The sequence below is a fragment of the Bufo bufo genome, chromosome 1 (genome assembly GCF_905171765.1).
Source record: "Bufo bufo chromosome 1, aBufBuf1.1, whole genome shotgun sequence".
NCBI lineage: Eukaryota > Metazoa > Chordata > Amphibia > Anura > Bufonidae > Bufo > Bufo bufo.
The window spans coordinates 766,226,287-766,239,171 of NC_053389.1; the positions used below are offsets into that span (position 1 = coordinate 766,226,287).

The 12,885-nt window shown below is 45.2% G+C and overlaps 1 protein-coding gene across 1 annotated transcript in view; it reads left to right on the forward strand.

Annotated features, from left to right (window-relative positions):
• The window catches only part of NOTCH3 (notch receptor 3), a 66,767-nt gene extending 54,435 nt beyond the window's left edge, over positions 1-12,332 (forward strand). Inside the window, exons 18-34 of the mRNA XM_040414731.1 lie at positions 26-254; positions 1,791-1,992; positions 2,824-2,977; positions 3,060-3,244; positions 3,325-3,457; positions 4,021-4,272; positions 5,170-5,282; positions 6,788-7,341; positions 7,552-7,884; positions 7,979-8,142; positions 8,222-8,426; positions 8,522-8,606; positions 8,704-8,866; positions 9,748-10,046; positions 10,203-10,350; positions 10,434-10,531; positions 10,675-12,332. Of these exons, the coding sequence (XP_040270665.1) occupies positions 26-254; positions 1,791-1,992; positions 2,824-2,977; positions 3,060-3,244; positions 3,325-3,457; positions 4,021-4,272; positions 5,170-5,282; positions 6,788-7,341; positions 7,552-7,884; positions 7,979-8,142; positions 8,222-8,426; positions 8,522-8,606; positions 8,704-8,866; positions 9,748-10,046; positions 10,203-10,350; positions 10,434-10,531; positions 10,675-11,943 (4,586 nt within the window). The 3' untranslated portion in view covers positions 11,944-12,332. The remainder of the gene's footprint in view (positions 1-25; positions 255-1,790; positions 1,993-2,823; positions 2,978-3,059; positions 3,245-3,324; positions 3,458-4,020; positions 4,273-5,169; positions 5,283-6,787; positions 7,342-7,551; positions 7,885-7,978; positions 8,143-8,221; positions 8,427-8,521; positions 8,607-8,703; positions 8,867-9,747; positions 10,047-10,202; positions 10,351-10,433; positions 10,532-10,674) is intronic.
• The last annotated feature ends 553 nt before the right edge of the window (positions 12,333-12,885 follow it).

A 12,885-nucleotide genomic window follows, 5' to 3' on the forward strand; every position in this document is an offset into this window, starting at 1 on the left:
TCTATTGTCTTCGTCTTTCTCCTAGATCCCTGCCTTAATGGCGGCGCCTGCAGAGACGGGATAAACTCCTTCTCCTGCACCTGTCTGCCTGGATTCACAGGATCAAGATGCATGAATGAAATTAACGAATGTCTTAGTAACCCTTGTCGTAACGGAGCGAGCTGCTTGGACTATGTGAATAGCTATGTGTGTATTTGTGCGCCCGGGTACACAGGACCGTTCTGCGAGACCAATATACAGGACTGCACAGATAGGTAATGGTCACCAGTCTTATAGCATTACTTTTACAGCATTTGGTAGTTTCTCTTCATCTCACAGGCACATACCTTCCGATATTTCTTGTTCCCTGCACGTTTTCCCTTTTCTCTTGCCTCTTTTTATCTCAGGATAGGTCCTCAATATCAGATTGGCGGGGGTCCAACACCCAGCACACCTGCCAATCAGCTGTTAGAAGAGAGAGCAATGCTCGTCCGAGCAGTGAGGAAGTAAAGGTCCACAGTAAATTCAAGTCTCCTGCTATTCTGCCCCTTAATAAAATAACTGGAGTGTGCAGCCTGTCAGTGAATTAAGCTTAAAGGGGTTGTCCGCTTTTTTATTTTTACATTGATGACCTATTCCCTGCTGATGAGCTGTTTGAAGAGACCGCAGCTACTGCTTTCTCTTCACGCTTTACCTGCTTGCATTCGCAATCGCTGCGGTGAGCAGGTCTAATCACAACTCCTGTCGTCGCCATCCACTTCAATAGGATAGCTCCGTCCTAGTCACTTGAACAGGAAGGAACCATCCCATTAACGTGAATGGGGACGGCGTAGTTATTACACCTGCTCACCACTGCAATTCCGAATGCTAGCAGGTAAACCGTGAAGAGAAGGCAGCAGCTGTGAGGGCTCTTTAAACAGCTGATCAGCAGGGAATAGGTCATCAATGCAAAAAAAAAAAAGCGGACAACCCCTTTTAAGCTTCATTCACTGATAGACTGCACACTCCAGTTATTTCAATAAGGGGCAGAATAGCAGGAGACTTAAATTTACTGTGGACCTTTACTTCCTCCCTGCTGATGTGTGGTGCAGGAAATATAGAATGAAAAATACAGAGAGCGCGCTAATATAACTAACAGAATTGTGTACCTTGCAAAGAAACACCACACCTGTCTGTGGGTTGTGTGTGTGGTATTGCAGTTCAGCTCCATTCACTTCAGTAAAACTGAGCTGCTATATTACACACAACCCACAGACAGGTGTGGCGCAGTTCTTGTAACAAAGCATTCATGTTTTTCTAATCCTGTACAACCAGTTTTAAAGTGGATGTCTCATCCTAGACAATCCCTCTGATAAGCCACCATGATGATCAGCTAATTTTGCTGGCTGAGGTATTACAGGTGACTATTCATGGTGAATGACACTACGTGAAGTTCATGACTGGGCCGGGTACCCCAGCGAGAGAGACCATTCTTGTATTAATAGGGTATATGGAAAGGTGTTGTTGAGGCGAGGCAAACTATTTTTTATAGGGTCTAATTTTGGTAAAAGGGGCAGAGCGTCATTGCCAGACAAGAGGAGATCCAGCCTAACACACCCAATATTAAACAGCTTAGTCCATCTAATTTTTCTTGCCTCTCTGTGTCTATTTTTGAGTATCCGTTTATAGTTTGGATGTAAAAGATCAGATCCATGGCCAAAAAAAAAAAAATTCATCAGTGAGCACTTTGACTAAATTTGGAAGTGTGATTCTTGTGTTTGACAATTTCTCGCCCCCAATCTCTGTTCACCCCATTTACCTTCTGCCCACAGTTCATGCTTCAATGGCGGTACTTGTGTGGATGGCGTCAACACCTACACTTGTATCTGCCACCCTGGCTTCACCGGATCTCATTGTCAGCATGAAGTTAACGAGTGTGCCTCCCATCCCTGCCAGAATGGAGCCACGTGTGTGGACAAGGTGGAGTCCTATCGGTGTATCTGCCCTAATGGGTACACGGGAACACAATGTCAGGTGAGGCATAGACTGTGTTAGCGGGTGCCATCCTGAGTGTTGTCCATGTTGGGGGGGGTGCATTCAGAAACTGGTTCAGAAACAATACCCCTGTAATCCAGTATAAAACCTGTTGCAACACACTTTGAAGGTATGCATATTTTGCAAATCCATGACAGTCGTGTGCACAAGGCCTAGTTTAGAATTAGAAATGGGCATTCCATGCCGCTTATTAGCTTCACTTGTGGGCAGGCTGCACACTCCATTTCAATAAGGGGCAGAGTAGGAGGAGGTGCGAACTACTAAAGACGTTTTGCTTCCTCTCTGCTTATGTCAGGTGCAGGCTATAGAGAGAGCTAAAATAACGTGAATATCTTAACCAAACACGGAATTCACTTTCTGTATTGATAAACTAAAGTCTTGTGATTACAGCAGCCTCTGCACAGTGTCAAGCATTGTGTAGAAGTGTATTAGTAGGTGAGGGTGGGTAATGGTGTAATGTGAGCCAGCAAGCTTGTGGAAATGATTATCTTGTGTGGGTTACAGCCTGATTGTGTCTGTGGAACATGGCAGACAGGGACAGTGGCTTCCTGTTAGTGGATTAGGAGAGGTCAGCAGCTCAAGTAACTGATCTTTAGGAGAAGGCTCCACAAAGCACTGTGCATGAGGGTGTAGGAGTGATGAGAAGCGTATTTTTATTTTTTCTCTCTCCTGGATGCACTTAAATCTACCAACACGAAACACTGTAACACTGCCCCCTATTGACAAGGACATAAAACTGAAGACTTGTCATTCTTGTTGGAACTAAATGCTCTGGTTTTTAACCCTTTTAGTCCATTTTCTTTGTTCCAGAGTCTGGTGGATCTGTGTCAGAGTTATCCTTGCAAAAATGGAGGTCGGTGTACACAGAAGGGCCCCTCTCTACACTGCGATTGCCCTCCAGGATGGGCGGGAATATACTGTGATGTGCCCCGCGTCTCTTGTGAAGTGGCAGCCAGTAAGAAAGGTAAGACTGAGACGACAGTGGTCATGGTTGGTGTTCATACATCCAGTACATCCGTGTAATTCTCTCCGTACTTGTGTCTTAGGTGTTCGCGTAGATCAGCTATGTCACTCTGGGGGAACCTGTATCACTACTGGCAATTCTCACAAGTGTTACTGCAGAGGGGGCTACACTGGCAGCTACTGTGAGACCCCCATCAATCAGTGTGACCCAGACCCCTGTCAGAATAGAGGCTCCTGTCATAGTTACCTGGGTGGATATGTGTGTGAGGTGAGTAGAGTTCATGTGTGTGTATAACTTTTCCTGGCAGCGACTCACCATAACTTACCGTGGCATCGTTTCCTATTTAGTGTCCGGCTGGATTTGAAGGAAAGAACTGCGAGATTGACATTGACGAGTGCCAGTCCCATCCCTGCCAAAATGGAGGGTCCTGCATTGACTTGATTGGACGCTATATCTGCTCTTGCCCTCCTGGCACACTTGGTAAGGCCAGCTTTCCTCTGAACCCATGATTAATGTATAAAATGAAAATCCAATATCAAATACTACACGACAGTCTCTTTGTAACACACTTAGAACCAGCCCTGCACCTCACATGGATAGCGAGTTCTCCACATTCTTTGCTCTGCTAGATTTATTTCAAGCTAGCAGCTTAGGGGGTATGTCCTTTCTACTGCAGCTGGTGACCGTTAAAGGATGGAACTGAGCATGTGCTTCCATCTCTGTGAGCAGGACAGAGAAATTGGAAAAAGAGCAAACAGCAGGTGGCGCTGTTCAGATAAATTTTATTGAATAACTCAGTGGCTATACAAAATTTTTCATGACCTGCTGGTTTGAAAAATGTAGAATATTTTTTGTGGGACAACCCCTTTAAACATAGGAATACATTATGGGATATTGGGCTGCCTATTTTGAATAGTGGTGTAAAATTTCAACTGCATTCTTCATGGGGCCCATATATACTGTGCTGCTACCTGAACAGGTTTCCAGGCTCTGGATTACTCTGCTAACAACCCCCCCCCCCCCCATCTCACCGAATTTTACAGGAGTGCTTTGTGAGATCAATGAGGACGACTGTTCCACCCTCACAAATACGGGACAGTCCAAGTGTCTGAACAACGGGACTTGCGTGGATAAAGTTGGTGGCTACCGCTGCAATTGTCCTCCGGGCTACACTGGCGAGAGATGCGAGGGTGACATCAACGAGTGCTTGTCCGGACCCTGTGTTGCCCATAACACCCGTGACTGCGTCCAGATGGCCAATGACTATCAGTGCATGTGCAAGAACGGGTATACTGGTAAGAGAACGAGATCTGGAAATCTTACGTCTTGTAAGAATTGTCTGAGTGCTGAAACCCAAGCGAGAGGTTATGGTGGTTATCTAGGGAAGGATGTAACTGAGGAACAGCTTGTAACAACTTAACAACTTTTAACTTTGTAGAATAGCAATTTATTCCCCGTCCAACTATCTGACGTCCGGTTTGATGCCAGATTAAGGGCTCATTCACGCGTCCGCATCTTTTGCGGAACGGGTGCAGAACCATTCATTTCAATGGGGCCGCAAAAGATGCCAACAGCACACCGTGTGCTGTCAGCATTCGTAGTTCCGTTCCACGGCCCCGCAAAAAGATAGAGCATGTCCTACTCTTGAATAGGCATTTCTATCCTAGTATCCGTGTTTTGCGGATTTTCAAAACACTTTTATAGACGTCTGAATGGACCCTAAAGGCGTTGTCCAGCCTTTTTTATGTGATGATCTATCCTCGGGATAGACCATCACTAGCTGATTGGCCAGGGTCCAGCACCGGCTCTGATCAGCTATTCCAGTGTAGGTCCGTCACTGGAATGACACTGCACCATCAACATTTTAGTGGACAGTGCTTGACACTGCAGCGCGGTTCCCATTAAAGTAAATAGAAGCGACACTGCAGCGGCAGGCACTGTCCACTGTAAAGTTGACAGAGCTACACAGAACAGCTGATCAGCAGGCGTGCGGAGAGCCGGACCCCCACCGATCAGCTAGTTCAGGCCTATATTTAGGATGCATTGTCACTTGAAAAAAAGGCTGGACAACCCTTTTAAAGGAATTCTAAGGTTATGACGCCATGTGTGTTCATAGGTATGAACTAGTGTCTTACTAGCAGCCATATTGGTGTATCCATTAGGATAGCTAACTTTTATGCCTCTTCTTTCAGGTCGCCGATGCCAGAGCGTAGTGAACACTTGCGAGTTCCGGCCTTGTCACAATGGCGGAGTGTGTCGTGTGACCGTAAATACTCCTCTTGGGTACACTTGCCGCTGCCCCTCAGTAAGTATTTTCCTGTTATACCTATTTTTGTGTGTTCAAGCACTTCCAATATTACAATATTTTATCATATATATTACTGTAGAACTTGATCTAGAGCATTGTAGGATGACTGAATCAGCAAAACATCCCGTGTTTATATATATATATATATATATATATATCTATATCTATATACTTATACTTTATTTTAGTCTTCTTAGTCCTCCCTGGAACTTAAAAGGGTTTTCCGAGATTTTTATACTGATGAGCTATCCAGAGGATAGGTCATCGGTATCTGATTGTGGGGGTCCTACACCCGGAACCACCGCCGATCGGCTGTTTGAGAAGGCACCAGCGCTCCTGTGAGTGACGTTTCCTTCTTACCGCTTACCAAGCACAGCGCCGTACATTGTATAGTGGCTGTGCTTGGTATCGCAGCTCAGTCCCATTCACTTCTATAGGGCTTAGCTGCTCCTAGGCCATGACCGATGAACATGTCGTCACTGGCCTAGGAGAAGCTGTGAGAAGGCCTTCTCAAACAGCTGATCGGCAGGGGTCCCAGGTGTCAGACCCACGCAGATCAGATATTGATGACCTATCCAGAGGAAAGGTCATCGGTATAAAAATCTCAGAAAAACCCTTTGAAGTGTATGTCCGCCATTTATCATATTTTTAAGTCCAAAATTCTATACAGAGTAACTTAATGTGGCAAAGGATTCCTTTTTCTGTTTTCAGAAAAAGGCATCCTTTGCCACATTAAGTTACTCTGTATAGAATTTTGGACTTAAAAATATGATAAATGGCGGACATACACTTCAAAGGGGGTTTCTGAGAGTTTGGCTTCCTTCAGCAACCACTAGAGGGAGCCTTTGTCTGGGTTCAATGTATTAGCAAGTGTTAAAGGGAACCTGTCATGTGGATATTTGATTATAATCTAACTAATTATATACAATCATTAACTACTAAAAAGTACCTTAGATGTATTCACTTACTGGCGTGACAGATGGTTACCTTATAATATACACACAAAGATGCTGCATGCTAATGAGCTGATTTGAGTCCAGCGTGATGTCAGTGAGTCCAGCGTATATTTAATTCAGAGCTATAGCCACTCTCCTGCCCGCCTGCTGCTGATTCATATGGAAAATAACTGTCACTCAGCAGCAGGTGGGCGGGGAGAGTCAGGAGCTCATGAATATTCAGGACTCATCATTATCAGCTGGAGCTTTTCAATACAAGATGTTGGCAGATTGACTGGGTCAATTAAAGAAAGTGACCCAGCATTGTGCTAAGAGAATCAGTCACTTATTTATGTTGCCCTTAGTTAGGACACCATAAAACTGGTGACAGGTTCTCTTTAAGCACCCTCTAGTGGTAGCTGGGCATCCATTGAAATTGCCATTCCTCTCTTCTCCTCCTTTACTATAGGTTGTTGGGTTATCCAGTCTAGACCACCCCTTTTTAATCTCTCCTATCCTATTAAAGCTAAAGTTTGATCAACTATTTTTTTTGTTTGCCCCCATTAGGGTTATTCTGGACCTTCATGCGAGCACCCAGTGAAGTCCTGCAGAGACCTTACCTGTCCCTCTGGCTACACGTGTGTCCCATCACCCCAGGGCCCTCGCTGTGTTTGCCCACCTGGCATCGATTGTCGTCTCAACACCACTATGATGACACCCCGCGTAGCATCTTGTTCCCCCTCTCCATGTCACAACAATGCCCAATGCGTGTATTCGCCCAAATTTCCATACTTCACATGCATTTGTCCAGCTGGGTTTTTAGGAGCAAGGTGTGATGCAAGAGCTCCTATAATCAGTTTCCCACCTCAGGCTCCAGAATGTAGCCCGCCTCAGTGCCTCAATAAGATTGGCGATGGGCATTGTGATAAGGAATGCAGTTCCAAGGAGTGTCAGTACGATGGTGGAGACTGCATCTTCAAAAGGGAAGACCCATGGAAGAACTGTCCTCGACAAGACTGCAGGGCCAATTTCAACAACTCGCAATGTGACCTCCAGTGTGCAACAGCAGACTGCCTCTACGATAACTTTGACTGTCGAGGTGGAGGAGAACGCAGCTGCAAGTAAGCCATATCCATTGGGGCGTAGGCTATAGTTGGAGGAGCAGTGAGATGGTGGAGGTTTGGCTTATGGAGTGATGGATATAGGACCATGGGAACTGTACAACTAGTGTAGATTCCCATAATCTCATCATCATTTTTAGAATGTGCGCTTTAAGACTTTATTTTTTTTATCATAAATTTTTATTCTTTTTTTTACTTTTTTGCTTTTAGCCCAGTCTATGCAAAGTACTGCATGGACCATTATGGAGATGGCCGCTGTGATCAAGGATGCAACTCTGAGGAATGTGGATGGGATGGCCTCGACTGTGTTGGAGGCCAAGATGGAGAACAACTAGCGGATGGAGTGCTGGTCATAGTGGTCCTGCTTCCACCTGAGCAGCTGATGAAGCAGAGCAAGGCGTTCCTGCAGGGGCTCAGTGCCATCTTGAGGACCAGTCTGAGATTCCGTCGGGATAAAAACGGACAGTACATGATTAAACCCTACCGAAAAAGCCAGTCTTCTGAACGGCGCGCACGGAGAGAGATGGATCATGATATCATTGGGTAAGGGTGATGCTGCTGTTAGTGGGCTGGTATTCATTCCTGATCTTTCTGTGACCAGTTTCCGAGAATCATTTCTGTTATCTCGTATTTTCAGGTCTGAGGTGTCATTGGAAATTGACAATCGCTTTTGTAAGCAACAAGTGGACAACAAGAAGATAACTGAATGCTTCCCCGATGCAGAGGGCGCGGCAGACTACTTGGCGGCACTCAATGCAGTAGACATGCTGAATTTTCCTTACCCTGTGACATCTGTGTACAGTAAGTCCTGGAACCAAAGGGGTGGGGGATTCAGACAAGAGGTAGACTTTATCATATAAATGTATGTATTTCTTCACAGGTGATAAGATAGAAGAACCTTCTTCTTTCCATCTGCTGCCACTAGTAGCAGTAGCTGGACTGCTGGTATTGGTGGTGGCTGTGTTAGGTGTCCTGGTGTCTCGCAGAAAGAGAGCCCATAGCACTCTGTGGTTCCCTGAAGGATTCATCTTGAAGAAGGACAGAGACCGCAGGGAGCCTGTTGGTCAAGATGCCCTTGGACTCAAGTAAGGATGGACCAAGACCTCTTGTTGATTATGTCCGAGGTCACTTATGATGCCATGCTCATATTTTAATTTTTTTTATTTTTTTGTCTTTCCAGAAACATTGCCAAAGCAGAACGTCTTATGGAAGATCCATCTGAAGACTGGACAGAGACAGACTGCCCAGAGACAAAGAGACTCAAGGTAAGTAAATACAGGTACAGGTTATGTTATGTGTTGGATCCTATGCTGAACATTCCCTTGATCGTGTGAGTAAATGTGTCATTTTTATCCCTTTAAGACTGAGGAGCTTTCACCATGTCGCCAGGATCCGGTTGACCCCCGTCCCTGGACACAGCACCACTTAGCAGCTGCAGATATTCGACTCCCTCCAGCTACAGCATTGACGCCACCTCAGGGTGACTATGAGAGTGATGGCATGGATGTCAATGTTAGAGGGCCAGGTGAGGATGCAGAATAAGACTTCCTAGTAATAGTTCACAGATTTATGATTTGGACTTCAAGTGAATCCATTTCCACCATTTCTAGGAAATTTTAATTTTTTAAAAATCAAGTTTTAATGTTACATATTTTGAAGAAACGTCTGTGGATTATTTTAGACTTGTTGTGTGTGTGTGGGGGGGGGGTTCCCTTGCAATTTGCAATTTTCTATATCGGAAAAATCTAAATCTTGTTGTCTCACAATAGTCTGACACTTCTTGTAGAGCTCCCTCGTTATCACAGTCAGGATTACAATGACAAGTGACACGTTTACCATTTACTATAGGTGATGGCCGCAGCTCACCTCCTCCCCCTCTCTGCACAATGACCTAGGTACAGGTCACAAAGCATGCCCACAAAACTTTCTCATAGAAGGCAATGAAAGTCTCTAGACTACCACTTCCTAAGGTCCATGGGGCTGCTGTATTAGTATCTCAGGCAAGATGGCCTCCCCTGTAGTCATGTATAGATAACTGAATAAGAAAAGTTAAAATAAAACCATACCATTGGTAAAACAAGTCAGTATATGGTTTTAATTAGTAAAAATGTAGGCGATAGATTCCCTTTAAGACATATATATATTTATTGGTTCTTTTTTCATACTGATTCTGCATGATTTCTTCTGCAGTATGGTTACAAGGCAGTACATGATAGAGCTTTGACCGGTACATCACTACATGTGGTGGTCACACAAACAAGAAATAGCTGATTGCTAAATGACCTGAGTACACCCATACACCTTGCAGAAAACTTTGTAATTTTACAGTTACCATGGTGGAGTTGAACCCTCCAAGCCCTGTGCTCTAATGGTAGGATTCTGACTGTTCGTCATGTCTTGTTCTAGATGGATTCACCCCACTTATGCTGGCTTCCTTCCTGGGAGGTGGCCTGGAGCCTGAATCACAAGAAGAGGAGGAGGAAGGGGAGGTTTCCGCTATCGCTGACCTCATCTGCCAAGGAGCATCTCTCGGGGCTCAGACAGATCGGACCGGAGAGACTGCGTTACATCTTGCAGCTCGTTATGCCCGAGCAGATGCTGCCAAGAGGTTGTTGGATGCCGGAGCAGATCCTAACGCACAAGATCATACAGGCCGCACCCCACTGCACGCAGCAGTGGCCGCCGACGCGCAAGGAGTTTTCCAGGCAAGGCTAAATCTATAGCTATATCTGGTGTTAGGAAAAGTTGGTTGACAACTTGTGTGGTTGCCTCTACAGCTTCCGTAGAGGTTGCTACTTGGTTTTCCGCACGCCTGCTGTTACCAATCCAATAGTAATATATCCTTTTCCTCCTCTTTGCAGATCCTGATCAGGAACCGCTCAACAGACCTGGACGCTCGGATGGGCGATGGCTCCACAGCACTAATCTTGGCTGCCCGAATGGCTGTGGAGGGTATGGTGGAAGAGCTGATAGCCTGCCACGCTGACGTCAATGCCGTGGATGAACTTGGTCAGTATTGACTTTGTTGTCCATTTATGTATTATTTTATTTTTTTTCCTTCAGTGCAGTATAATTATTGTGTATCTCAACAGGCAAGTCCGCTCTGCACTGGGCAGCGGCTGTCAACAATATTGAAGCTGCCATGGCTCTGCTCAAGAATGGGGCCAATAAAGACATGCAGGATAGCAAGGTGAGTGTGTAGGGTACAAGTACATCTAAATCTAGTTAAAGGGTACTTTTCATAGGATAGGCTATCAATTTGTAAGTAGAATGAAAGGGGTGACAAAGCTTGTATGTGTACTACCCTCTCTAAATAAATGTTTTACCCTCCAGGAGGAAACACCATTATTCCTGGCTGCCAGAGAGGGAAGTTACGAAGCTGCAAAAGTTCTCCTCGACCACTATGCCAACCGTGAAATTACTGACCACATGGACAGACTGCCACGCGACATAGCACAGGAGAGACTGCACCATGACATTGTTCAGCTCCTGGAGGAACACAACACGGTCAGAGGGTCGCAGGGAACGATGGGAGGACACACCATGTCACCACTTCTGTGCCCTCCCAATGGCTTCATGGGCAACATGAAGCAGACACAACAAGGGAAAAAGAATCGCCGGTCAGGTGCCAAATCTGGCGGAGCCAGTCTGAACCGAGGAGATACCAAGGAAGCAAAAAATAGAAACAAAAAGTTGTCCCTCGACTGCCCTCCTGGGAGTGGAGGATTGCTGGAGAGCTCAGTCACCCTCTCACCAGTAGATTCCCTCGATTCACCCCGTGCTTATAGTGCCAATCCTGGATCCCCAGCAATGCAGGCCCCTGGCACGTTTCACCTTGGCTCCATGTCGGTGCCTTCTACTCCTCTTGTGAATGGGCTTATGGAAGGGCCTTTTGCGGTGTCACTGGCACGATTAAATGAGATAGGAGAGTCTCAAGGGAATGCAATGCTGGCTCTGCAAGGAAGAATACCATTGCAGCGGGCACCAAGCTGTGTTGTCAATGGCATAAACCTTGGCATGATAAATCCAGGCAACTTGCCTTTTACTTGGCAAAGCCCTGTGAATCCTCCCCATCAGGCACGAAACATAATGGCAGGGGCTCCTGCCGGGTCTGTTCCTAACTTGAATCAGTTTCATGCTCAGCAGGTTCTGATGTTACATAACCAGATGGCCATGCAGAGTCCTGTGAAGATATCTATGGAGCAGTGCCAGATGCCCAACACAACTCATCTAAGGCAGCAGAGCATGCCTCATGTAGCTGACCGGTCTGTTCAGCCACTCACCCCCAGTGAAGGAAACTTCTTTAAGCAGCAAAGTGTTCCTAATGAAGGCAGCATACAGACGCCAACGACTGTGCCAGCCTCGTCTCAACCGACCTTCGCCCCTTCTCAAGAAGAAACACCTAAACACTACCTACACATCCCAAGTGAGCACCCTTATCTGACACCCTCTCCAGAGTCACCAGAGCAGTGGTCCAGCCCATCGCCTCACTCGGTATCGGAGTGGTCTGACGCCACCCCAAGCCCGGTGGTAGTTGGTGGTACTCAAGGCCAGACGTCTCGCCTACCCGAGCAAGCCACCAATATGCAAGTCTTTGCCTGACCTGCGCAGGACTTCCTAAGTGTTTTGTAGTTGCCTTCACCTCTTGCCTACTCTTCACGTTCCACTCTCGACTTGCCACCTTTAGGCGGTGGCTCTCCTGCCAGTTTGCTCTTTCTTAATCTACCAAGTGAAAAAAAATATAATGAAGTTTCATATGATTCTGTAAGAATGTTTTTATGACGGGACCATGAAGAAAAAAAAAAAAAACTTCTCTACAAGGGGACCATTATATATATATTTGTATTTTTTGTAAAGACATTTTCATAACAGTAACTTTTTTTGTTGAAAGGATAAAAGACTGCCATTTTATTTTCTATCCGCAGATATAAAATGTATTATGTGCAAAGAAAAAAATGTTACATTTTAACGGGGACTTTCCCTGCTTTTTTTATTTTATTTTAGAAAAGCTATTGTCACTGCCCTGTGCTGCTCCACATTCAGGGGTTAATTATGACTTCAGATGGACTTTTAATAGACAAGATTTTTAAATTCCTCTCGCTCTTGAGTTTTCATAAATATATCTCCTCTTGGACTGAGTCTGAAGGAAGCGGTACAGAATTTAGCAAGAAGTGTAATCTCTTTGTAGTAAAGTCACCAATTTGCAGCTTTTACACCTCCTATTGGGATTAAATAGTCAGTGACGATTCGTCACTTTAAAAAAAATTATATATATTTTTTTTAATTTTTATATGACACTTTGACAATTTCTTGGGCGTAAAAGCTGCAAATTGTTTGGACTCTATGTTTTACATTCGTCTTTTTTATGTGTGTCTCTTGCTAATTTGTAAGTAGTATTTCTCATGTGAGAATTAAATTACAAGGAAGTTGGGGGAGGGTGGGGATCAATTTTGGCCGGCTTTTAATCAAATTTTAAGAATCGCTTCGAATTTTCACGCTGAAGCATTTTATTTTGGGTTTTTTCTGCGTACAATGCCCTGTGGT